This window comes from Argentina silus (genome assembly GCF_951799395.1).
Source record: "Argentina silus genome assembly, chromosome: X".
Taxonomy (NCBI): Eukaryota; Metazoa; Chordata; class Actinopteri; order Argentiniformes; family Argentinidae; genus Argentina; species Argentina silus.
In genome coordinates, this window is record NC_139653.1 from 45,098,577 (window position 1) to 45,126,303 (window position 27,727).

Consider the following 27,727-nt stretch of genomic DNA (forward strand, 5'->3'; position numbering starts at 1 on the left):
TGAGGGATAGATCAAAGGGGTAAAACAATACAAGAGCTGAGGGAAAACTCAGTTCTTGGTTCAGAAGTTGTAACTGTCCTTTTATTTTCTTACACTGGCCAAGTCAATCTTCAGATTTAAATCCAATTGAACATGCATTTAATTTCCTAATGATAGGATTTAGGCAAAAAGACCTCAAAACAAACAATAACTGAAGACAGGCCCAAGAGCATCACCATAGAAGATACCCGGGATCTGGTGGGTTCAATGGGTCGTAGACTTCAGGCAGTTATTACATGCAAAGGATTGTCCACCAAATACTAAACACTACTTAATACTGCTTAATTTGGACATTTGGTAAATCTGTCCCATTACTTTGGGTACCCTAAAATAGGGGGACTGTGCATAAAAGGTGGTGTAATTTCTGAATGGTGAAACCAACATGTACACAAATACCATCAAATAAATGCTGAGAATCTGTACTCTAACCTCATAGTGAGCGTTTGATTTAAAATCCAAACTTTTGCTGTGTAGAGCCAAAAGAAGAAAAAACGCTTCACTGTCCCATGACTTTGATTTGACATACAGTACATTGACATACAATGGGATCCCTGGTTACCTGTCTCCCAGTGACATTGGCCTTGTGCTTCGTGCTGCGTGTTGTCACTACGCCGGAGTCAAACTCCCTTGTGCCCAGGATGGTGTTTCCTGCTGAGCTCTTTCCACTCAGTCTTTCCCCCAGTAACAGCAGACTCAGCTGGGAGAGACATGGCTCTCTTCCTGACAATGATTACATAGGGGTTATACACTCACCGGCCACTTTATTAGGTACACCTGTTCAACTCGTTAGTGCAAATATCTAATCAGCCAATCACATGGCAGCAACTCAATGCATTTAGGCATGTAGACATGGTCAAGACGACCTGCTGAAGTTCAAACCGAGCATCAGAATGGGGAAGAAAGGTGATTTAAGTGACTTTGAACGTGGCATGGTTGTTGGTGCCAGACGGGCTGGTCTGAATATTTCAGAAACTGCTGATCTACTGGGATTTTTGCACACAACCATCTCTAGAGTTTACAGAGAATGGTCTGAAAAAGAGAAAATATCCAGTGAGCGGCAGTTCTCTGGGCAAAAATGCCTTGTTGATGCCAGGGGTCAGAGGAGAATGGCCAGACTGGTTCGAGATGATAGAATGGCAACAGTAACTCAAATAACCACTTGTTACAACCAAGGTATGCAGAAGACCATCTCTGAACGCACAACACGTCGAACCTTGAAGCAGATGGGCTACAGCAGCAGAAGACCACACTGGGTGCCACTCCTGTCAGCTAAGAACAGGAAACTGAGGCTACAATTCAAAGGTTTAACGTGGTACGAGGTGTCACTCATTTCAAATGGGTTTCCACCCCTTTGTAGCTACTTTGTACAAAGGATTTCCCTAGTTCGGAAAGCCTGGTCTCAACAAGGTTACACAAGGGTTAAATACTACATTGTTTACAAACATGCTGTCCTTATCTATTAATTTCACCTGGAGCTGAGAACCAATGTACAATGTATGATTTTGATAAAGCTTACAGTGTGAATGACAATGAGTGGTGTTGTTAGTTAAGATTTAAAAAAAATAATAATAATTGCCTTCTGGCATTGTGACTGCCAATGGCCCCTGGTGTGATCATTGATTACTTTGTCTTATGATGACTGTTGGATAGATGATTCACTTACTTAAACAAATGTATTTGTTGTAAGTCGCTTTGGATAAAGGCGTCTGCTAAATGCCATAAATGTAAATGTAATGTAAAAATGAGTAGAGTGGACAATCTGAAGACTTACCAAGTGAGGTTGAACTGTGAGCTGACATCTATGATCTCTTTCTTTATGATCTTGGTATGAAGATAGAAATACTGTTTCAGAGAAAAATCCACATGCCCAGTAGGTAGACTCATGTATCAGCAATATTAATAATCTTAAACCTCTTCTGCTCTCTGCCCTGGTACACTGAGGAGCTTTCCCCACGGCTTCACCATAGTGCCTATTGATATGATTAGATCAATAAATCCTTGTTAAGAACCGAATGCATGACTCAGTCACGTAGAACACATTTATAACAGTTTCAAAGTTCACTGGGGAATTCGCCGGAAGTCGCCAGTGATTAAACACCAACCAAACAGCCGGACGTGGTACACATGGGTGGCCACTTGGCAGAATACTCAAGAGTGAAGTAAAATAGTAAATGTGAAAAGTGTTATATTTAACAAGTTGTCCTCACAATCAAACTTCTTGCTATTAATTGTACAGAGTGATTACATGTGTTACCTCGACAACAATATAACCCCCTTACTCCCCTTATTCTTTCTAAGTGTTTGTTTGTTTTTCCTTGCCTGTACTGTTGAATGATGTCATGCATGGCAACCAGGCCACAGGGCACAGTTGAGCAGAACAGAACTATTCCTGGGTGTTGTACTTACATGGTATCAGTGCCACTGTGTAGGCCAGGGTAGTGAAATCCAAGGCTACAGAAATAGGCCATAGCTAATGGAACACACCACGTCAGTCCAGGAAGCAAACGTCATAAAAAAATTAAGTGTGAAGGGGATTAGGGGGGTTTCTCCAATACATACAGAGAAATGACTCTGGTATTTTAATGATATTGACATATTTTATGAGTTTAGATAGATAGATTTGATTCTAGAGGAGTAATATATATATAGTACTGAATCAATGTGATCTGTTCTAGATAATATTCTGCTGAATCTGAATGTTAAATCAAAATAGAGATGAGTCATAAAATTGTGGCTTTGTGATGATTTAAAAAAGAAAAGAAAAAAAAAAGATTATGTTGACCTACACCATTTTGTCTTGACCTATAATTACAGTGAAAAGCTAACCGTTCCTGTTGAAAACAGTTTGTGTAGCATCAGTAATGGTCATATACTAGTCCCAAACTGGACTAGTCCCAAACTAGTCATCAACTAGCCCCAAAATGGACATAATCGGACTAAGTAGTTTATAATCAGACTGAGAACAGACGATGATTGGTGAAAAGTTGTGACAAATGTATAGCTTGGGCTTTGGATGGGTTCATCAAACCACATCTCCAAGAAAACAGATTTCATTTGCTTTTAAGTTGCTTTTTTTGAAAACGAGGAAGAAAATCAGGGTGAAATTAACCAGTGGAGTTAGCCCTCTTTAAGAATGATTAAAAACACACAACATGAAACACAAAAATTAAAACCCAATGTTTTTTTTTATTTTTATAATTTATTGATTTCATCCAGCAACACTGGATATATATATATAATATATATTTGTATATATATATTCATATTCGTGTTTCAACTGCCACTGTTAAAAAGTGTGACTTCATCACATTATTAACACCTGTAAGCATAAATAATAGCATTTTTCTCTGAATCTGTTTAAATGAACTGAAAACAGTAATGTAGTAATTTTGAGCACCACTAGATAGATAGATAGTACATTCTCTATATTGCATCAGAATATAAAAATATACAGATATAGTGTTTTTGTTTTCCAAAACATTCTTTCCATGTTGTTCAATGGCATGAAATAGAAGGATGAACAGATCCATACTGAAGAGATTGTTATCAATAATATTCATTATTCCTGTACCAGACCGTCCGTTCATTCACATTACGTTTAAACATCAGTAGCAGCCACACTAGGAAAAATAAAATAATATAACACAAGTGAGATGGTTGTCCTCTGAACGTAGCACGCTCTCAGACAGCACAACCACCGTCTCTCCGCCTTGAGAAAGGAAGAGGCCGGGGGAAAAACATACTGTATGCTGTATCAGAGGAGGCTGGTGGAGGTAGAAATCGGAGGACGGGCTCATTGTAATGCATGGATTCTTCATTCCATTCCATGCATTCTACAATGGTCCTCCGATTTCTATCTCCACCAGCCTCACCCATGCTGAATCCCACATTGACCACCCAGCCCCCTACCCACCATAGCCACTCCTGTCTTAGGTCTTTGAGGATTGGATCAGTAGCAGCAGCATGGTAACCTGCTCCACTTTGCCCTTCTGCTGCTTTCAAGATCTACTGTACAGGAGTGGCGGCTATGGGGTTCGAGTTGAAAGAGAGAGAGAGGGGGCGCAGATACGTAGGTTGACCAGGCACACTGGGACAGGGAGACAGTGGAGACACACTGGGACAGGGAGACAGTGGAGACACACTGGGACAAGAAAGGACAGACAGGTGGGTGAGCTGTGTGGTAAACAAGCTCCAGTCTGCACCTCAAGGCGGGTGCCAACTCCTCTTACTCCATCAAGCCACCAGAGGGAGCCCTAACACAGTTCATTGTCCATGGTAGTGAAGGGTGGATGGTCTTACAAATACAAAATCAACAAGAAAATCCCAAAACAAAAATCTAAATTTGAAACAAGTCTTTTTTTTTTTTTTTTTTTTTTTTATATTGAGGCGATTCCGGAACAACAAGGCGTAGTTGGGATGAGAGTTCAGTTGCAGTGCATTGAGAGAGACGGAGACGATCTGAGACGAGACGATTGGTTGGTTTTATTGCCTGGAGGTGCTCCCGTGTGTCAGCCTCACACACACACACACACACACACACACACACACACACAAACACACACACACACACACACACACACACACACACACACACACACACACACACACACACACACACACACACACAAACACACACACACACACACACACTCCTCGGGCCACCCTGCTCCCCAACAGAGAGAGAGGCAGAGATGAAGAGGGGGAGTGATAGGTGGGCTGGGGGGTTGAACAGCAATGATTCCTGTAGTTTCAATAGTTTCTGATGATCGTCAAGCAGTAGAGGTCTCTCTCTGTTGTGAATGGGGTTTGTGGGGCAGGGGGGAGAAGTAGCCTTGTATGTATGTGTGAGAAGTCCTGATGGGTCTGGCTGTAGCCTCCTCTTCCTCCTTCCTCCGTCTGTCCACTGTGCCCTGTCCTTCTCCAGCAGGCCCTCACATCCGCGAGGAGGAGGCAAGCTCGTAGAACAACACGTAGCCATCACTGCTGCGGACTTGGCTGGAGGACATTGGCGTTACTCTGAGGAGGAGGAGGAGATAGAGGACGAGGTGGAGAGAAAGAAGGGGGGTGGGGTGAGTGTTCTGCCATGGTAGAGAGACCAGGGGAGGCTGGTGGAGGTAGAAAGGCTGAGCCCGTCCTCCGATTTCTACCTCTACCAGCCTTCCCATGGTAGAGACAGTCATATCAGAGCGAGCAACACTGAACACTGTTCTAGGACTAAAGGTTCATACAAGGCTACATTGACTTGGAGTTGAACTGAACTGAATCAAATTAAATGGATTAAGTTGAGGCTTTACATAGACACTACAAACATACTGTACAAAGTGCTGCACACAGAATTATAAGAACACTTCATACATTATCTCTGTGGTTCTGCTTCATTATACAATATGTAACAACACATAGACATGACGGCTAGGTTTGGCTAAGCAAGGAGATCTGACAGTGGTGCAATAGCCAGTAGAGTAGATACTGGAATATTGCGTGGGTTTCATACTGCAATTAGAGGAGAGGGAGAGAGAGCGAAAGAGAAAGAGAGAGAGAGAGAGAGAGAGACACAGAATGGTACATTATGAATGAGAGCAGTGGTGCTGTGAAGAAGACCCAGGTGGCTGAGAGAGAGAGATGGCAGAGAGGGAGCGGGAGAGAGAGATGGAGTGGGAGAGAGAGAGAGAGAGGGAGGGGAAGAGTGAGTGGGAGAGAGGCAAGGAAGGTGAGAAAGCCCAGAGAAGAGAGGGGGAGGTAGAGAAGAGAAGGGGAGGTAGAGAAGAGAGGGGGAGGTAGAGAAGAGAAGGGGAGGTAGAGAAGAGAGGGGGAGGTAGAGAAGAGAGGGGGAGGTAGAGAAGAGAAGGGGAGGTAGAGAAGAGAGGGGGAGGTAGAGAAGAGAGGGGGAGGTAGAGAAGAGAAGGGGAGGTAGAGAAGAGAGGGGGAGGTAGAGAAGACAGGAGGAGGTAGAGAAGAGAGGGGGAGGTAGAGAAGAGAGGGGGAGGTAGAGAAGAGAGGGGGAGGTAGAGAAGACAGAAGGAGGTAGAGAAGAGAAGGGGAGGTAGAGAAGAGAGGAGGAGGTAGAGAAGAGAGGGGGAGGTAGAGAAGACAGGAGGAGGTAGAGAAGAGAGGGGGAGGTAGAGAAGAGAGGGGGAGGTAGAGAAGACAGGAGGAGGTAGAGAAGACAGGAGGAGGTAGAGAAGAGAGGGGGAGGTAGAGAAGAGAGGGGGAGGTAGAGAAGACAGGAGGAGGTAGAGAAGAGAAGGGGAGGTAGAGAAGAGAGGGGGAGGTAGAGAAGACAGGAGGAGGTAGAGAAGAGAAGGGGAGGTAGAGAAGAGAAGGGGAGGTAGAGAAGAGAGGGGGAGGTAGAGAAGAGAGGGGGAGGTAGAGAAGAGAGGGGGAGGTAGAGAAGAGAGGGGGAGGTAGAGAAGAGAGGGGGAGGTAGATGGAGAAACTGAGCTAAGAGCTGAGCTACAACTGAGTAGACCAGGGGAGGCTGGTGGAGGTAGAAATCGGAGGACGGGCTCATTGTAATACATGGAATAGAATAAGGAATGGTATCAAACATGTGTGTGATACCATTCCTCATTCCATTCCATGCATTTACAATGAGCCCGTCCTCCGATTTCTACCTCAACCAGCCTCCCATGGAATAGACAAGTGCTTCTTTAGAGTGCTGGGAGTATTAGGGAGAGGGCCAACCTACCTAGAGTCATTGAAGGTGTACCATTCTCCCGAGGTGGGGTTGCGACAGTAAGCTGTGTAATGGCCTCCCATCGTAGTGCCTGAGTGGTTGGACACAGCATACAGGTTGTAGACTGCATCTACTGGGAAGAGAGAGAGAGGGGGGGGGGGGGCAAAACAGAGAGAAAAGGATCAGCACGGTGGGTTTATCATGCTATACCATGGGACGCTGGTGGAGGTAGAAATCCATTCCATGCATTATAATGGGCCCGTACCACGATTTCTACCTCCACCAGCCTCTCTGTGCTGTACCTTACCTATAAACAATTATACAAATAGGCGTGATGATAAGGCCTTAGTAGTACTCACTGCTGCTTCCCGAGGCGAACTCCCTGAGGTCCAGATCCTTCAAGGGGAAGTTGACAAACGTGGACAGTTTGCTGGTTCTGACGCGAGCCTCTGAGAAGCGTTTCAGATCTGGACAGGTGGCTCAGTTAAGGAAATACAGTATAGATGTTTCCATTTATGGCCAGCAGAGGGAGTCTCAATGCATGCTGTACACACCACACACACCCACAGATAAGGGACCTCACAGAGAACCCTACCGGGAAAAAATCCTCAGCTAGTAAGTCGCTATACAATCATGTCACTAAAAGATTCGCTGGAGAGAAACATCAGAATTATTTATTGGCTTTATTGTTTTGTTAAATAGTCATGCCTGGTTCCAGGCTGAAACTCAAGGTCGTCTGCATATAGTTTAGCCTGGCTGCTTTTTAATTTATTTTTTTATATATTTTTTAGGGCATTTCTGCTTTATTGGGATAGAGACAGTAGAGATTGACAGGAAGGATGGGAGAGAGAGGAGGGATGACATGCAAGATAGGTCGAGGGTCGGAATCGAACCAGGAACCTTGTGATTATGTGGTAAGCGCATTAGTGTGCTATGCCACTAAGCGCCCCAGCCTGGCTGCTTTTTTCATCATTCCTTAATTATTGTTTATTGTCAGACAGAGATCAGTGTGGAATAATGAGACAATGACTGGCTCCTCACACCTGAACAGAACGTTGACACATAGATAAATCCCATCTAAACTTCCTCCTTAGTGAGAGGGCACCTTTTCTTCTCTACAAAATCTTGGGAGCAGTGGAGGCTGATTTCTACCTCCACCAGCCTCCTCTGATTGGGAGAGAGTAGCAGGTCGGACACAAGACTCCAAACGGGACTACTTTAGTGTGAAGAAGGATACGTAGCACTAAGATCTTGGGGAATTTCTGTACAGTGAACTTCTTGGTGCATCTTCTTCTGGCTTTACACCTGTAGCACGTCTGAGGAGACAAAGAACAAGAAGATTTAGACCTGCACAATCTACAGGTCACAGAACTACAATCTAGTCTACCGTCTGTACAACATACATAGAACTTTAGTCTGCTGCACATTGCTACTGGTTGAAACGCTGTCTGTGATTGAGGAGGGTGGGATTGGGGTTGAGGAGGACCAATTCAGGAGTGGTCTGTTAGTAGAACACTTACTGGTTTCTCATCACCGTCGAGCACGTCCTCTTTGGTGAACAGCCTCATACAGTCCATCAGACTCACCTCCCCGTAGCCCTTCTGAACACACACAACACGGTAAGGCTTTGATTGACGTTGATGTTATGGGTCGAACAATATTAACTGGAATGTGCAATACTGCAATCAATTCAAAGCACAACACAGAGACTAAATAACACCAGATGCTAGGGAAAGGAATAGGGGGACTAGGACCCGTGGTCTCCAAGGTTCAATTACTTTGCAAGTCTATATAGTTTCTATGGGAGATTTCTTTGTAACATAGTATGAAGTACCCTCTCCAAAAGACGTCAACCTTCAGATTTCATCTCATTGCAAATCTGAAAACTACTGTGTTGCTTGATGTTGTTCATGTGTCATTGTGTTTTTTTTAAATTTAAAATGTATCTTGTTGGAGCAAGTGAGGCGAAACAAATTTGCAAGCAGACAATAAAGTACAATATAATCTAAAGGCTACATCATTCAAGGGATGAAGCCAAAGGTACTGTGCTGAAAACTGTGTGTTTGTGTGTGTGTGTGTGTGTGTGTGTCATTGCTACTGACCTTGGCGATAGGTAGAGAGAGGTCCCAGAAGGGGTCAAAGACAGTGGAGCAGTAGCCACAATCACTGCACGTCAGAGAGCTCTTCAATTGACCCACAAACACGTCTGGACAGGAAGGGAGAGAGAGAGCGTTAGGGTAACCTCACACACGCACGCAAACACACACACACACACACACACACACACACACACACACACACACACACACACACACACACACACACACACACGCAGAGCTTAACCTAACGCTGACGATGCTCCTAGAACTTACCTACTATCTTACTGTCCTCTCTCTCCAGGTATTTATTCCACATCCTCTTCCCTTTCTCCTCATCCCTGTGAGAGGGGCACGAGAAGGGCTTGTTAGTCAGTGATGGCCTCGAGCATATACACACACACACACACACAGACACACAGACACACAGACACACAGACACACACACACACACACACCTACTGCACTCCACCACACCCACTGACTGTGTACTGAATTAGCATGTGGTGCAGTGCTCACTGGTGCAGGCGTGTGTGTGTGTGTGTGTGTGTGTGTGTGTGTGTGTGTGTGTGTTCGTGTGTGTGAACAGACTAGAGTCACCTTGTGAAACAGTGTAAATGAGAGAGGCACATACGGCAGGTGGTCAAAATCCTCTGTGCTTCCGCGCGGCCGCACCGTCACCCTGTTAACCTCATTGTGCAGCCCGTCGAGCAGGAAACGCAAGAACTCCTGAGCGTCCTGTTGGCTGGCCGACATAACACGCACACACGCACACAGACACAGACACACACACACACACACACACACACACACACACACACTCATTTAACATCATGTCAAATCATGATCAATGTCATCATTGATAGAAAGTGATTGGATTGTTGACTCGCTATGAGGCTCTATGACCTCACCTAAGACAGAGAGATCAATTCTGTTCAATTAATTTTCGATGTAGTTGAATGTGAACTCTGCTTACTTGTAACCCACGAATCTGGGGGCGTATCTCTGGATCTGAGTTTTGAACTCGGAGGGGCTGACTGCCTCTGTGCTCGATGACGTCCACATAGTCTGGAGCAGCTTGGCAAATTCTAGAACCGTGATCACAAGACAGATCAAATCAGATCACATACCACTGGAATCTGATTGGCTGTGGCACCATCCTCTACACTGCTGCCTTCTCTGAGTGAGTGTATTTCCCTCCTTCATAGATTTCAAAACATTGGGTTGCAAAACATTGGAGTGCTTCAACCATATTTCTTACACCAATTAAATGTTTTTAAATCTATAACAAGCAGTGAATGCATTGGGGGTTACACACAGAGTCACAGCCATTGTAGAACAGGAGAGAGCAGATCAATCATAATTGGTTGTTGACTTTAAGGGAACCTGTCCATCTATTTATGTATCCAAGGGAGGCAGAAATCGGAGGACGGGTTCATTGTAATGCATGGAATGGATTACATCATTCTTTTCCATGCGTTACAATGAGCCCGTCCTCTGATTTCCACCTCCACCAGCTTCTTCTGTCACTCATCAATACTGGTCCAGATAGCACAGATGGAATAATATCTGGACCAGATATTACAATGGAACATATTGATGACAATATTAAACAATCATCACCCGATGCACATAATAATAACACAACATCTCACCCTCCATAAGAGCTGTGTTGGTGCGGCTGTTGTTGTTAAGGTCTCGGCGGTGAGAGTTGTGCAGACAGTAGTCTCGCAGGCTGTTTGTGTTACTGAGACTCTGGAGGATGGAGTTCATGAAGCACTGGAGAGGTGAAAAACACACACACACACACACACACACACACACACACACACACACACACACACACACACACAGAACAGTCAATTACCTTCACATGTGGCCACATGTGACATGTGCTGGTGAAAACAAAACACAGTGGCTGAGTGAAAGAGTGAGTTTGTGAGTGAGTGAAAGAGTGAGTGAGTGAGTGAAAGAGTGAGTTTGTGAGTGAGTGAAAGAGTGAGTGAGTGAGTGAAAGAGTGAGTTTGTGAGTGAGTGAAAGAGTGAGTTTGTGAGTGAAAGAGTGAGTTTGTGAGTGAGTGAAAGAGTGAGTGAGTGAGTGAAAGAGTGAGTTTGTGAGTGAGTGAGTGAGTTTGTGAGTGAGTGAAAGAGTGAGTGAGTGAGTGAAAGAGTGAGTTTGTGAGTGAGTGAGTGAGTTTGTGAGTGAGTGAAAGAGTGAGTGAGTGAAAGAGTGAGTGAGTGAAAGAGTGAGTGAGTGAAAGAGTGAGTGAGTGAAAGAGTGGGGCAGGAGAAGAGTGACTCTCATGGACTCTGAGTTCAACAGCAGCTCAATCAAACCTCCAAGATTAGGTGACTGTTCACAGGGCAGGGGTTTATTTTGGGACTATCCCTCTCCCTGTTGCTTGGCCAGTGTGTGTGTGGGTGTGTGTGTGCGTGCGTGCGTGCGTCTCCCTGACTGTTTTTAGAGCCATGGTGAGACGGCAGGGTGAATGGTTTAAACTACAGGAATGTGTTAGCTAGTGATATGAAAATATTCTCTAAAGCTGATGATGACAGAGAGGATAAATAGGAGACCTGGATACTGTTAAATATAACCCACAGCTTGGGAACTTTATGTGGCCTTGAATGAAATATCAACACCAGACACGGATCCCTAAATCCTTTTCCAGAAGAAAAAGATGGATGAGATGTTTTTCAGGACTCTCTCCCCCCAGTGTGTGTATATATCATACCACAGCAATGGCATTCAATTGTTATTCTGCACGGAGTGTTGGGGAGTAGTTCCACTACATGTAGCTCAACTATTGGTTTAACTACATTTTGCCATAACTTGGTGGTAGTTTAAACTACATTCAAATGTTAGTAGTGTTTTCAGTAGTTAACTACATGTATGCTAAATGGCATATATTATTATTATATTATAACTACTACAACTTTATTCCATGTAGCGGTGTAGTGAGCTCCTGTCACTACTCGCTACAGTACATTTACCCCTCTAAACCAAAACATAAATAGTCTCCACTCTGCTCCACCTCACTGTTTTTATCTTTCTCAGTGATTTCAGAGCGTTTTAGTCGTTTTCGTTTCTGTCATACAGGACTAGTCATCTTTCAGTAACTGACTGTCGTGTGTTGGACGAAGTAGTTTTGATATTTTTCAAAGTAGCTTTAGTTTGACACACTATATTTCTCTCAAGAGTAGCTTTAGTGTGGTTCAACTTCTTCCCTTGTAAAGTAGTCGGTAATTTAGTTAGCTTCCCTAACACTGTGTGCAGTACTTTATTGTATAACGCTACTTACTGTATTGCCCAGATTCCGTAGTCCTACCAGTCCTTGGGCACTCTTTGAGTTCTGGGGAACAAGAACAAGAGAAAAATGACATTATTTACCACAGAATGCACGTGAGGGAATGTGAGTAGTTTAGTTCACATGGGCGTTAGGTCAGGGAATTACTTATTACTGATAACTTAACTTAACTATTACTGATTACAGGTTCAGGCTCAGAGAATATGAGTCTTAATGCTACATGCTATTCTATGTCATGTAAAGACAAAGGCATATGTTGTTAGTATAGGGTTTAGCCCAGTCCTGTTTCAGCCTGGGAATCACAGAGACACACAGCGGAGGCTGGTTGAGGTAGAAATCAGAGGACAGGCTCATTGTGATGCATGGAATGGAATAAGGAATGGTATCAAACACACGTGTGATTTCTACCTCCACCAACCTCCCCCGGTGTCTCTGGAATGGTATCAAACACTCAGATTTCTACCTCCACCAGCCTCCTCTGAGAGACACACAGTATTGTATGGGGCCTGGATCTAGGCCTCGGCCCTATATATGATGATTGACTGACAAATCTTGGGCAAAATGTTACATTAACAGACAAAATGGTAAATATGGCTTTGTACAGAAGAAAATGCCTGACATCACTGTTGTTTAGTTTGATCATGTAAAGTCGAGTTGTTACATAACTGGCTTAGTGCTAAGATGGGAGAACTAACACAGCTAAGATTTGACCATGAACTCAGACAATTCTGTACTTTAGCAAAGTGAGTTGCTGTGCGTGCTTATTCAAAATATCACAATCAATTATTTAGAATTTTAAACACACAAGGCCATTTAAATTCCAAACCTCCCCTTCCAGATACAGACAGTGTTTTTTCTCGTAGAATGAGTGGGTAACCAGCAAGCTTCAGTTGAGCAGACAGGGGAGAAACCTGACACAGTGAGTGCAGTGGTTTCTAGGTGGATGTGGAGCAGAGCAGAGCACTGCTGGAGCACTAGAGAGCAGACACCTGATCTACCTGCCAGTGGAACTCAATCAGTGGACTTAGAAATCGGTGGACGGGCTCATTGTGATGCATGGAAAGGAAATGGAATCAAACACATGCGTTCCGTGCATTACAATGAGCTCCATTCCCTATTCTGTTCCATGCATTACAATGAGCCCGTCCTCTGATTTCTACCTCCACCAGCCTCCCCTGAACCTAATACTGCACTGAGGTGACCCTGATGCTCTTAAGTAACCCTCACCAACGCTCTTTAGTGTCATGAGCCTAGCTTGTTTATGAACACATGACCATCTGCAGACGTCTACTTAAGGACGCTGGCTCCTATATTCATGACCACAAACCCTCAACGGCACGCTAGCTCATTTCACAGTGACCACAAGACAGACCATTACCATAGGAGTGACTGGAGTGGTATAGCCTATTAGAAGAGTGGCGCCAATGAAGGGGTACATTTTCTATTGGCTAACGCTTATGGAGACTCAAATAGTTGAAATACTCCAAGCAAACCTATGGAGCAAGTTGCCAGGCAACCGCTTGCTTTCCTGGCTAGCCAGTCTGACAAATATTGCTAGCTTGGATTTCCAAACCAATTCAAGATACACATTTTGCAAATGTGGGGTCGTTTAATTGTTTTACTTGAGTAGAACATGAGGTTTTGGGGTGAAATTTATTTTCGTCTGCCATTTTCCCCCCTGTCTGAAGACTTGTTAGCCCCACCCACTTACATATCTTAGTCCAATAAAAAAAATCAATACTGGGTGAATCAGATAGGAATTTTGGAAGTATTTGAAGCCTCCAGTAATTTCATTCTACTGAAATACCCCTCTGGGAGTGACTGTCTACTATAGCCCCACTGCTGTGTCTGACTGCTATACAATTGGCCACAGCTGTGACCACAGCGTAACCACAGTTACTACAAAGTCACCACAGCAGGACATGGGCTACTGCGGGGAGCTCTGTCCTTGTCATGGTGGTGTGTCTGACAGTTGAAACAGGACAGCATGTACGGTACAGTAGTGTGTAGTTCCAGCTTCATCTAGTGGAAGAGCTCTGGCATTTTTATAAATAACCCCAGCCATCTGTCCCCCCTGTTTCCCAACAGAAAAAAACAAAACATCCAACTGTTTAATTAAGTAAGGATTATCTAAATCCTCCGTTCTCTACATTCCATGCAGAATAAAGCCATTTATTAGCCTTGGCCCACAATGGCCACATGAACCCACTTCCGGTTTTTGAGCGGTAACAAGCAGGTGCTCATTTCCTTTCTAAGATATTTAAAGTGTGCTTCCAAAGTGTCTTTAAAGTGGCTTCAAAAGGACACACTTTGCTGAGTAATATCATCAGTGCCCAAAATAGCCCCTTTCCTTTAATACTGGCTGCTACTCTCTGATTGGCTGGTTCCACTGCCAGGCAGATGTCAGTACTGTCAGAGCTGTGACTGCAGAGGCCGTCCTGACAGTGTCTCCTAGGCAATGCTATTTTTACAGACACAAGCTAGAGGACAATATGACATCACAGTGCAGTCACGTCAGACAAGGGTCGAGTGACGGAGTGGGTGAGTGAGTGTGTGTGTGCGAGTGAGTGAGTGAGTGTGTGTTTGTGAGTGAGTGTGTGAGTTTGTAAATGAGTGAGTGAGTGAGTGCCTGAGTGAGTGATTGAGTGAGTGAGTGAGTCAGTGTGTGAGTCAGTGTGTGAATGAGTGAGTGTGAGTGCTTGAGTGTGTGAGTAAGTGAATGTGTGTGTGAGTGAGTGTGTGAGTGAGTGAGTCAGTGTGTGAGTCAGTGAGTCAGTGTGTGAGTCAGTGAGTCAGTGAGTGAGTCAGTGAGTGAGTGTGTGAGTGAGTGAGTGAGTCAGTGAGTCAGTGTGTGAGTGAGTGAGTCAGTGAGTCAGTGTGTGAGTCAGTGAGTCAGTGAGTGAGTCAGTGAGTGAGTGTGTGAGTGAGTGAGTGAGTGAGTCAGTGAGTGAGTCAGTGAGTGAGTGTGTGAGTGAGTGAGGGGGTGAGTGAGTGAGTGAGTGAGTGAGTGAGTCAGTGAGTGAGTGTGTGAGTGAGTGAGTGAGTGAGTGAGTGAGTGAGTGAGTGTCACTGTGGCTGTCACACTCAGGAACCCTGCTGTGAGTCATCAGAGTGTACTAATCAGTAATTACCCTGTGTGGTGGATGTCTAGTTTTTACCACTCTGAACTTCAGCTCTTCGGAGGTGAGATTCAAGAAACAAGTCCTGAGTAGCCACAATATCTGAGTCCGGTATTTATTGCTTGCAGACAAGAGACAAGAGCCTAACAGCAGCCCAGCGTAGATCCGGGGGACTGTTTAGCGCAAGTCTGAAGAGGCGATTCTCAAGGTTGTCTTTTATACAGTTTAAACATAATGTTAGGCGCCACAACGTCTATCAGTTGATGGGCCTGTGCTTACGCAGGGAGGGGGCGAGAGAGTGAGAACAATGGGGAGACTTTCTCATTGATCAATCGGCATTCAACATTTCACACCTATCGGCAAGATACGTCTGTCCCCCCATTACTGCTCTCCCTCACCACTCCCTCCGAAACCACCGCTGTTCATATGGTAAATTATACAGTGCTTCTCAGAACAATGGCTATAGAACTTTAGAGGTGTGGCACGAGAAAATGTAATCACAGTATTTACACAAGTTGTATCAGTATCATGAAAGCGTATATCCTGAAAGCAGTTCTATCAATGTATTTTCCATAACACCTGTCAGGAAGTTTACAACACACACTCACCCATGTGCCACCAAATACTCCCTCCCTCCCTCCCTCCCTCCCTCCCTCCTTATGACTCTCCCCCCTAACCCCCTTCAGGGGCCTTGCACCATAAAAAATATGTTTTGTCAAAATTGTCCAACTTGTGTCGGAGATAAAGTGTGTGACATACGAACTGACAGACTTTTGTGACATACGAATGGACCGACCATTCCTCATTCAGTACACCAGCTCTAACAGAAATACAGACATAGCCTAGCATGGAACATTGTTTCAGAGCAGAGGAGTTTAAGTAACAGGTAAATGAATTCTGTATGCCCTCTAAAATCTACATCTGAACACAACTGTACTCATGCTATTCTAATCTTTGAGCAGTAATGAACAGCATGTCTGAGGGTACAGATGCATGTGGCCAGGTCCATGCCTGAGTGCTGACACCACACTACTACAGTGGGTTCTAATCGGAGTGCCAGTACAGGCCCGGAAGGCTGAAATGGGTCACTATGAGCCAGCAGTGTCCCTGATACAGCCAGGTGAGGAAAGACTAGCGTAATCCTGGCTTTTATAACCAGGCAGTTCTCTCCGTGCCTGCCTGCCTGCCTGCCTGCCTGTAGAGCAGCATGGCATTACTCGTCCTGACAGGGACTCACAGTCCTCAGATTAAGGGTCTATGGCTAACAAACACCAAAACCTCCATTATTCAAATTCATATGACGTTGACCCAAATTAGGATGATGATGATTTTAAATACATCCGGCTGTAGTAATACTGTACATCCGGCTGACAGATGCAGGTAATGAAATGGTCAGTGGAAAGCAATAGAGGGGCATTGGAGAGCCTGCTTCCAGATATTATTATTTTTAAATACGTTTTTAGGGCATTTCTGCTTTATTGAGATAGAGACAGTAAAGACTGACAGGAAGGATGGGTGAGAGAGAGGAGGGATGACATGCAGGATATGTCGAGGGTCAGAATCGAACTAGGGACCTTGCGATTATGTGGTATGTGCTTTAGTGCGCTAACAATAACAATAAATATCTCTGCGGGCATAATGCACAGACTTCTGTGTGTCAGATAAAGTTGATCACACAACAGAAGGATACATTGACTTCAGTTATTTATGTATTTACACAAAACATAATCTCTACCATGCCATGAATCAAAGACATTTGAGTGAAATGTTATCTTTTCTTGGGGACACTAGCCCAACATGGATAGAGGGACAATGACTTCTGGGGTAGGGTAGGATAGGGTATTTTGAGGTCTGTGGCCCTTTAGGGCAGACTTTCACATCAGAGGTAAACTGAGGTGATCTGTCTCATGAATGAGAGAGAGAGAGAGAGAGAGAGAGAGAGAGAGAGAGAGAGAGAGACAAAGACAGAACCCCCCCAGTTTAAGAGGACTACTGGGTCCTCTGATCTGATCACTCTTGCTTGCAATAACAGGGCAATACGGTAAAGGCATATTATGTAACTTTATGATATGTTATGTTATGTTACCTAACATTTTGTATTCCATATATCTCACTTTCACACATCGCCAAAGAAGAATCTTCACTGAGGGGGAAAAAAGACAAAAAGTAGTAAACCTTTCCAGCCAACAACATGTTATTACATACACATGATGACTACAAAACCTTGGAGGATAACACTCTGACAACAGCTTTCACCTCACAGCTGTGAAGATCAAAAGGTACACAGGGGCCTGGCGTTGTTTCCCAGCACACTCAGAACAACAGAACCAAGCCGGAGGAGGCAGTGGGAGGTACAGAGCAGGTGTGCATCAACAACAAGCCCAGCCAGCCAGCCAGCCAGCCAGCCAGCCAACCAGCCAGCAAGCCAGCAGGCAGTAGGTGTATTGTGTCCTAATGCCTCTCATCATTACATAACTCGAACAGCTGCTCAGCAAGATGCACATCACATCACACACTGGTGACGAGTCACGCCGCTCAGCCCTTTGTATTTGAGCGGAGTCACGCACCCTCCAAGCAAACAAAAGAGACACTACAAGATGAAGGCATGAATGTTCACGGTTCTAATGAGGTCATCAGTCGTCAGTATTCAGTCCTTAAGGAGGCCAAAGCCTCCCTCTATCAGCAGCATCACTGTGTAACATTTAGCCAGTGGCAGTGTGTCAGATGATTTCAAGAAAAGAGAGCCCTTGAGCAAACATTTCACAGGCTACAGTCTTTTTTTCCTATGGAGAAATGTATTATAATGGACTTAAATGTAGCCTAGGGGGTTGCATAGGCATACTATTCCAAAAAGTGCAAATAAACAAGTTATAGCCAATTTGTAACACTCTGTATATATACTCATACATACACTTGCATACTCATGTAGTAGGCCTATATGTATCAGAAATATAAGAGCAACTGCTGAGAGATTAATTTAAGGTTATATAACTAATGACCTGCCAGAGTCCTGATCCTTCACAGCGGCTTAGCTGAGGCTTACCGCTGAAGTGACTTGCTATGTTACATCGCCATCGAGATTCACCAAGGAAACGCAACGCAGCATCAACCTCGACTGCATCATGATCAGATAGCAGCAACACACGTCCTACCTGTAAACCGATCACTGATACAGATACGCTTTCCTAACAGCACTACGGCGCACATATCATGGGTTGTTCTCTGCTCTCTCTTACCTTGGCCTGATTGATGAGAAGCCCTACAAAGGTCGACACCAGGACCGACCCCGATATGCCGGAGCTTTTCCGTCGCATCTCTTGCTTCAAGAAGGGGAAAGCAGCGGCCGGGGGGTCCTCTGGTACGGTCACCGTGTAGGACTGTCGCATGCTCGGCATGCTGGCGGAGAATGTCTATACCGGTGTATTCAGATGCGCTGGATATGCCGGTATCCTGATATTGCAAGCAAATAAATACAGCGAGCTCTCTTGATTCACCGGTCGTTCTCCTAGTGATATCTGTCGCAGGTTCTTATGCATGTGAACGTTCCGAAATAATTAATACTATACTGTTAGTTTGAGTCTGTCGGTGTCTTCTACGCGATCGAGGAATATTTGAGACCTGTGGCGCTCGCGCTCTCAATACATAATACAGTAAAAATCATAAATGAGAAACGTTAATCAAATCGCTCCCGAATGATAACATACTGTGAGATAGTTTGCCCATAAATCAACAGTGCGCACACTACACTAAAATCACACAAGTATTATAGCACACCGGTTGAGGCGTAAGTGCCATTTCGTTTAACGTCACAGAGGACACGCCCCTTTCCAGAAGTACAGACGTCAGGCACCGCCTCGAGCCCCTCGACGTCAAACAGCGCGAATGATCCATTGACATTCTACTGGGGATTATGCTGAAGGACTAGAAATGACGTTTCCAATGAGATCAGGGTGGTACTACTACCGTTGTTGAAGGTTACATCACATATAGGCTTTTATCCACATTCTGAATTTCTACAATCTATTTGTAGAGATAATGGGGAAAACCCATTCATTCGGATGCAGGATTCTACTCAATCTGTGTGTGTGTGTGTGTGTGTGTGTGTGTGTGTGTGTGTGTGTGTGTGTGTGTGTGTGTGTGTGTGCCTCTCCATAATAAAGACCCCCAACAGGTTTTTACTGCTGTTTTCCACGCTAAGTGGGCCAGTACTTCTGATCTGCCAGTTGGGTCAGATTGGCTCAAACTTCACACTGACAGATCATCATCTAACGACATCAGGCATATGGTTGAAGTATCACGCAATGTTTACAATGAAATTACAATAAGGAATCACTGCCTGTGTTAAACTACTGATTGCCTCATGCAAGTATTGATCTGCCAGTCGGGTCTGGTTGGCTCACACTCACAAACTCGATTCATCAGATTGACATGGATAAAATAAACTGAAACTGTCATTCATCTAGCCTAACTGCTGTTGGCTGTGAGTGGTACGTGGGGGAGTGGCTGCTTCTGCTAAGAACTTGACAGCAAATTGATGGGATTGAAATCTATGAAATGAAATCGATCATATGGTTGTGGTCATATGGTTGTGGTCATATGGTTGTGGTCATATGGTTGTGGTTATATGGTTGTGGTCATATGGTTGTGGTCATATGGTTGTGGTGTGACTCAATGTTCCAGATGAAATGACAATAAGGAACGATTGCCTCTGTTCAACTGCTGATTCCCTCAGGTAGTAAACACATATTTACCATCTGTCTGTGGACTCTCAGCTACAAGACAGTCTTTCTTGAAGTAACATATATATGTATAATATATGTATAAACATATACATATGTTTACGGGCATATCACTCAGTCTTGTTAGTGACTCACTTCTTGCTGGTCCTCTGTGGTTCAGTTGGTAGAGCATGGTGCTAACAACGCTTAGGTTGTGGGTTTGATTCCTGCTGGGACCATATATACTGAAATGTATGCACTCACTGCAATGTAAGTCGCTTTGGATAAAAGCGTCAGCTAAATGGCATATATATATATATGACATATATATATATATATATGTCAAAAAATGTCTGGATTGTTCAGCATCAAAAGGTGAACGGGAAAACAGAGGTGCTCTTCACCTCTGTTGGTAAACCACTCCTAAATCCCACACACACGCACAGACGCAGGCACGCAGGCACGCAGGCACGCAGGCACGCAGGCACGCGCACACAGACTCACGACAAAGCCCTGGGATATTACCCAGTATGAAAGTTGGGGTAACCACTGCGCTGAGAACAGGTGCGTTGACCAAAATGTAAAAGAATCCCATAATAATGTAGCTGGTCTGCACTCAAAAAAGAGATTTAAACTTTTCAGTTGTATTGAATTAATTCAGGGATAGGTAGACAAACATTTAGAAGAAACCTTAAATCTCTCTTTTGAGTGCCTACCAGCTACATTATTTTAAAGTACCCAGTATGACAATCTCTCACACGGCAAGTACTTGCAATCATGTTGCCTGTTTTATTTGAGGATCTGAGGATTACATTTTCCATACTCTGGTGACCAGGCCCTTAACATAGCAGCTGTCTTCCCAAGATAGGGGATTGTTGAACAGGACAACATTGTGTAGAGTAGAGTGTGTAATGAAAATGACTAAACTTCATGTAGTCCCAAATGTCAACCTTCACACTCTTGTTGTGATCACATTGACCCAGAAACTACAACAAGATCCATTACAAAATGACCAGCAGGTATTGCTAAATAAAATATTGTGCAACTGAGCTACCTTGAGCTAACCGTACTGAGTGGACAGCCACAACACAACATCCAGGATGGGGAGACAAGTTGCATGTGAGTGAATAGGGGAGGATAACAGGTCCGCTGCTGTACTGGTCTTTAGATGAGCTGATGGGTAAAAGAGAGAGAGAGAGAGCAGGGGAGAGAGAGAGGGAGAGATAGAGAGAGAGAGAGAGAGAGAGGGGGGGGGGGGGTGGTAACCCTAGAGCCAGAGTGAGAGAGGGAGAGATAGAGAGAGAGAGCAGTATGTCCACAGCTGTCTTGTGACCCAGCAGCATGTGTACGTACCACAACTAACAGCCAAGGAACACATTCCAAACCCCAGGCTGAGTGGGAGTCTGTGTGTGTGTGTGTGTGTGTGTGTGTGTGTGCGTGTGTGTGTGTGTGTGAGGCTGACACAGGGGAGCACCTCCAGGCAATAAAACCAACCAATCGTCTCGTCTCAGATCGTCTCCGTCTCACGATGTACAACAACTGAACTCAGTAACAATCCTACCCACAGGGGAAAAACTCTAAAATGAGATGTAGGCCTAGCCTAATGTTTGTATTCTGTCCCCTGAGACAAACGACCTTACAAGGGCAGTCATTACAGATTTGAGGTGACAAATACTGAACACTATTGCATTTCAACCTGGGGAGGCAGGAATCGGAGGACGGGCTCATTGTAATGCATGGAATGTGTTTGATACCGTTCCTCATTCCATTCCATGCATTACAATGAGCCTGTCCTCCGATTTCTGGCTCCATCAGCCTCAGCTGGTTGAAATGCTACAGCCTAACCCCATCTATGCCGTAAAAAAACATTATATTACAGATACTAGGCCTGGTCTGGACCTGAAGCTAGGCCACAAAATATGTTGCACACTCAAGCACAGAACATCACATTCTTGTCAAGGAGTTGTTGAAAAGTCTGTTGATTTTGACACCAACTCAGCACTCTGTGGGTGAATTTGCCTGCCTGGAACAGAATGTAACATTCTCAACCGTCTATGTTGTACTTTCAATACCAGGGGTGGCACACGTGTTTGACACCATTCTTATTATCACACCAAGCTACCCAATTGCTACACTGGCTACGGTCTCTGTGAATGTCCAGTGTTTAGGGATAGTTCAGGTTTTTCAATGTTAGAACTCCTTTTCCACTAACTTGGAGTATTGTAGGATCATCCAGACTCTTTCTGGGTCATATTTTCAGTCTTGAACTTTCTTTGGCTAGCATTTAGCCATATATATGTATATGCATGGCATGTACACGATCAAAAGTAAAGAAAACGACTTTCAAAAAGTCTGCACGCAAAATGTAAAACATGATTTAGTTATCGGGTTACACTGGTATGGCTAAATGCTAGCCCCGGAGCCAGCCAAAGAAAGCTCAAGAGTGGAAATATGATAGGAAAATGTGTCTGGAGGAGCCTACAACACTCCACACGGAAAAGGAGTTCTAACATTGAGAAACCTGAACTATCCCTTTAACAACATGGGCAACCTGCACAGTGGCAGACCTATTTTTCATGACCCAGACGGACCTGAACAGAGTGCATAACACAATGCTGAGCTATTGGTAATTTATATCAGAGGTCTGATGCTTATAAGCTTTCACACAGATCAGACTGAAATAGCCTACATTTTTTAATGAAAGCATTAGTTGACCGAACATGGTAGCAGACCAGGCCGATGTGCTAAAGAGATATTGTGGGCTCAACAAGTCTAGACACACAGCAACAATGAGACACACAGATACACTTCAACCACATGTAAAGGACTAATGTGGCTGTGTGGGCACAATGGGCCTCAGGCGTCCTTCAGACAGAGGTTTAACAATGGACTCTGAAAGTATGCTAATGCTGGTGTTAGGAGGATGACCTGACTGTAAACCAAGAGCCACCGGAGACTCTCACTCTCTGAGGTAAAAAGACGTGGGGCGTAGGTGGTCATTGTTTGGATTAGGCTACAACAGCACACTGAGACTTTACTGAGTTATAAAACTAAGCACTTTATTTTGCTGGAATAGCCTGGAATAACTGTGGCTACCTCATCCAAAACCTTTGGGAGGTGCTGTGAGTGAGTGACTGGCTGTCTGCAGCTGCTGTTCTCAGTATCATGTATGTGTGTGTGTGTGTGTGTGTGTTTGTGTGTGTGTGTGTATGTGTGTGTGTGTGTGTGTGTGTGTTCTTGCGAACTGCACCAGCCAGGAAGAAAACAGAGAGGCGTCCTGCCATGGCTAGAACTATTTCGAGAGCCTCTTCCAAACGTGAGTGTTGACACTGCCACAACAGTGAAGCAACATGGGACAAGAGCAAGATGTGCTCTGCAATAACACAACAGGCTAATTACTTGACAAGCTCTTTCATTGAAGCCCAAAACTATTTTTCATTTGATTTCATTTGAAGCAGGGATCTGTTCAGGGAGGATTGTACATTGTGGGTAGTGCTATGTCTTTTAATGGTGTTCTTATAAACTGTATTCTAATGTATGTTTGTTGTATTTGTGTGTTTTCTGTAACAAAGCCCTATGTGTGTGTGTGTGTGTGTGTGTGTGTGTGTGTGTGTGTGTGCGCGCGCACACAGGTGTGTGTGCCATACAACAACCTATTTAAATTAGCATAACCATGTCATGATGATTATATTGTGTTGTGTAGCTGTGTGTTGTGTAGCTGTGTGTTGTGTAGCTGTGTGTTGAGTAGCTGTGTGTTGTGTAGCTGTGTGTTGTGTAGCTGTGTGTTGTGTAGCTGTGTGTTATGTAGCTGTGTGTTGTGTAGCTGTGTGTTGTGTAGCTGTGTGTTGTGTGTTGTGTAGCTGTGTGCTGTGTAGCTGTGTGTTGTGTAGCTGTGTGTTGTGTAGCTGTGTGTTGTGTGTTGTGTAGCTGTGTGCTTTGTACTGTGTGTTGTACAATAGTGTGTTGTACAATAGTGTGTTGTACAATGTTGTGTAGTACAGTAGTGTGTTGTACAATAGTGTATAGTACAATAGTGTGTTGTACAATAGTGTATAGTACAATAGTGTATAGTACAGTAGTGTGTTGTACAGTAGTGTGTTGTACAGTAGTGTATAGTACAGTAGTGTGTTGTACAGTAGTGTATAGTACAGTAGTGTGTAGTACAGTAGTGTATAGTACAGTAGTGTGTAGTACAGTAGTGTATAGTACAGTAGTGTATAGTACAATAGTGTATAGTACAGTAGTGTGTAGTACAGTAGTGTAGCTGTGTAGCATGGCCAGGCAGTGGGTGACAGCTGGAGCAGCACTGAGCTTTAGGTTTTAATAGTTTAGATTGATCCACAAACTTAGTTTGCCTTGAAAACAAGTATCAAAAGCAACAGATAGTCGGCACTTGTAGATAAAAACCAATATATTTAGATATGAAATGTGACAGGCGGGTAGAACAGCATCGATCTACCTGTCTCGTCTTCAATCAGTCGATCACACACCCCCACCACCCTACCCCACCACCACCCCACCCCACCCCACCCCCACCACCACCCCACACAAAATGGTTTTGGTGCTTTGTCTGTAAAACCTTCACCTCGCCTACAGTTTAACTACAGCTCAGCAGCCTCTCAGCCAAAGAGAGAGTGTCGTTGTGAAAGCCACCCAATAACAAACAGCCTTTCACCACCAGTGAGGTCGTTGGGTTGTGAAACAGTGGTCATCTATCAGGGCTAATCCCATAAGTGGGTTAATTCACTCCCTGCTTTCAGCGAAGGAGCCACCCCTGGATGTCATGACACGGCTACACACGTCACAGGGGAGAGGGAACACTGGGCCAGCAGTCCAGTCACTTCACTTCTGGGACATCTGACCCGAGCCTGGCCTGGGCAGCCTCCCTGACCCACACCGACCCACATCCCCCATACAATTCACATACACAACCTTCCTGATTCATCATGGAAAATTACATTCCTGGAAGCTAGTGCTACCATGTGACGAGAATAAGCTTGACATCTTGTATGCTTGACCTCTCCTTTTGTTAAAGGCCCAGAACAGGGGAGGTTTGTAGAGGCTGGTGGAGGCTCGTAGAGGTAGAAATTACCTCTACCAGCCTCCCCTGGCCCAGAAGGCAAAATACAGCTTACTATAATGTATGATGTCCCGTAAGATGAACGCTGTGAGAATTGTGTAGAAATGTGTGGCGTAGTGTGTGTGTGTGTGTGTGTGTGTGAGTGAGTGAGTGAGTGAGTGTGTGAGTGAGTGTGTGTGTGTGTGAGTGAGTGAGTGAGTGAGTGAGTGAGTGAGTGAGTGAGTGAGTGTAAGTGAGTGAGTGATGAAGTGTGTGTGTGAGTGTGCATGCTTATAACACAGTGCAGTGACCACCAACTATCCTGAACAAGGGCGCCCCCACATGGCCATAGGCTGCGATGTCAGCTGCCAGATATAAATCTGAGCTGTATTCCGTGAAGTCAGAAACATTCACAATCACAAACACGCATGGAAATGCAATGTGTAAAACTGACATGATTCCTATTCTGCAGCACTTCTCAAGAACTCACACCTATTCTCCAGAGTACATTCCTATCTGGACGTTCTGTCATGTTGCACTCTCCTGAACGCAGCCTTGACACACACGTGGGTCTTACCGAGGAGTCCCTGGTGGGAGAGCTAGAGCGCCCGTTGCTGCTCCTCTCCCAGGATGAAGTGAAGCGACCACTGCTGCTACTGCTGCCGAGGGCCTCCTGGGCAGAGCTGCGCGAGAGGGCCTCCTGCGTGGAGCTGCGCGAGAGGCCTGTGTAGCTGGATCTAGAGCTGCTACTACTGTAGGAGTCGGCCAAGTCACTGGCCCTGCTCCTGTAGCTGCTCTGCTTCAGGGTGCTGGAGGAGGAAGAGGCGTCGGTCAGGCCCAGGGATGAGAGGTCTCTGGTCAGGTCGCTCTGGCTGGCAGACCTCCTCCTGCTGAGGGAGATGGAGGAGGCCACGGGGGAGGAGGAGGAGAGGTAGCTGGGCTGGCCTGAGGAGGACGAGGATGAGTAGCTGTAGCTGGAGTAGCCGGAGGACGCGCTAGCGCCCCCACTCAGCCCAGACCCATAGCCCTTCACCGGGGTGCGGCTGAGGCTCTCGCTGCGTCGGCCGCTCCCCAGGGTGTCAGTGCGGGGGATGGGCCGGCCCCGGTCACGATCACGGTCTGGGTCGGAAGAGGTGCTGTAGTTGCGCGCGTGGCTGCTGGCGCTGCTCAGGTAGGAGGAGGAGGTGTAGCCTGTGGACTTGTAGGGCAGCTTGTCCCTGTCGCTGTACGAGCTGAGGGCCGGGCTCAGGGACGAGCCGTAGGAGCTGTAGTGGCTGGTGTATGAGGAGCCACCCGTGTAGCGCTTGGCCGTGGAGGACACACGAGACATGCTGCTGGGATCTCAGCCACCGCCAGTGCAGTGGAAGACTGCATCGACTGCAAGAGAGAGAGAGAGAGAGAGAGAGTAGTATTATAGTTGGTATTATAGTTAGTTGCCCATTAGACTACTGGACAGTGATTTGGGCCAGCAGAGTTAAACAAATAAATAATATAGGCACAAAAAAATGTTTGAATATAAAAAATAAATTAAAAAAAGACAGACCACATCTTAAAACTCACTTGTAATTATGTTTTTTTATTCATTCACTGATCAATCATACAGTAAATGCTTTTTTCTTTTATCAAAACAGCAGTATTATTATTATTATTATTATTATTTATTTATCAAACATTTTTTTACAGTGTTAGTTGTTTAACAAAGCCTTTTTATTCATAAAAGGCTTTATGCATGAGTGCACTATCTTATCTAAATAGGCTGAATCTTTTCTGGTTCCTTGCTACCAACTACCACCCTGAGGTTCCTTCCAGATGATAGGCCCACAGCAAGCCTAACCGAGCAACGAAGTCATGTGACTCTCTGAGGAGTAGATTACACAATATCGGCTGTGTCATCACTATTCAACCTGAAGTAGCAAGAAGCAGCGCTGGAACGCTGCTCACGCAAGACGCAGCCATCTGGAACAGCGTGCCTGACGATGTAGCCTAGATCAGTCAGAGTTGTTGCATGCACAGCATCTCACTCCCATCTCGTTTAGTATACAATCGTATAAATCAGTGGAGGGCGGGGCTTGGAGGTAGAAATCGGAGGACGGGCCCATTGTAATGCATGGAACGGAATGAGGAATTCCTCATTCCGTTCCATGCATTACAATGGGCCCGTCCTCCGATTTCTACCTCTGCCAGCCTCCCCTGATATAAATCATATCGGACCCTAGGGCTATGGCTACTCAACTTCTGAGTATAAACTGAATGACGATCTTAGGTGAACTTTAAATATATCATTCGAATGTGGTCCTAATTCGGACCTGTGGGTTTTAACATGAGGAAAATGAAAACCAGCAAACTACTGTCCTTGAGCTTACTGCTCACCCAAAAATTGTTAATCTTCAAGAATGGGGTGATGCTGGATTCTTGCGAAAACCCTTTTTGTGTTGCTGTGTTTGGGGCAATGCGGCTGCTAAAGCACACAGCACAAACAGAGAGAGAGAGCAGAGAAGGGCCTGCTGTCTGCTGCCTGTCCCAGGGCTGTAACGGGAGAGTCCTCTCCCAGAGTAGCTGGATGTTTAGGTAGCACAGTCTGTCCCTGCAGAGAGACGGGCTCTTGTTCACAAGGCAGTGCAGCGTCTGAATAAATAAAAGTATCTGGTGTTGTTGATCCGTGTTGGGTTCGGTGGGGGAGGCTCCTATTTCTTTAATCTCTCTCCCTCTTCCTAC

At 45.0% G+C, this 27,727-nt stretch overlaps 1 protein-coding gene across 4 annotated transcripts in view; it reads right to left on the reverse strand.

The window, feature by feature from the left end:
- Positions 1 to 3,312: 3,312 nt before the first annotated feature.
- Positions 3,313 to 27,727, reverse strand: part of LOC310822479 (ubiquitin carboxyl-terminal hydrolase 2-like) — a 31,767-nt gene continuing 7,352 nt past the window's right edge. For 3 of the 4 annotated variants that reach the window (XM_083694825.1, XM_083694823.1, XM_083694824.1), the window contains exons 3-14: positions 25,590 to 26,389; positions 12,111 to 12,161; positions 10,467 to 10,590; positions 9,788 to 9,899; positions 9,446 to 9,556; positions 9,088 to 9,152; positions 8,818 to 8,921; positions 8,236 to 8,316; positions 7,953 to 8,031; positions 7,075 to 7,182; positions 6,728 to 6,848; positions 3,313 to 5,055 (exon numbers count right to left, since the gene is read on the reverse strand). In XM_083694825.1, coding sequence (XP_083550951.1) covers positions 4,971 to 5,055; positions 6,728 to 6,848; positions 7,075 to 7,182; positions 7,953 to 8,031; positions 8,236 to 8,316; positions 8,818 to 8,921; positions 9,088 to 9,152; positions 9,446 to 9,556; positions 9,788 to 9,899; positions 10,467 to 10,590; positions 12,111 to 12,161; positions 25,590 to 26,342 — 1,794 coding nt within the window. In that variant the 5' untranslated portion in view covers positions 26,343 to 26,389 and the 3' untranslated portion in view covers positions 3,313 to 4,970. The remainder of the gene's footprint in view (positions 5,056 to 6,727; positions 6,849 to 7,074; positions 7,183 to 7,952; positions 8,032 to 8,235; positions 8,317 to 8,817; positions 8,922 to 9,087; positions 9,153 to 9,445; positions 9,557 to 9,787; positions 9,900 to 10,466; positions 10,591 to 12,110; positions 12,162 to 25,589; positions 26,390 to 27,727) is intronic. The other variant, XM_083694826.1, reaches the window with a different exon arrangement.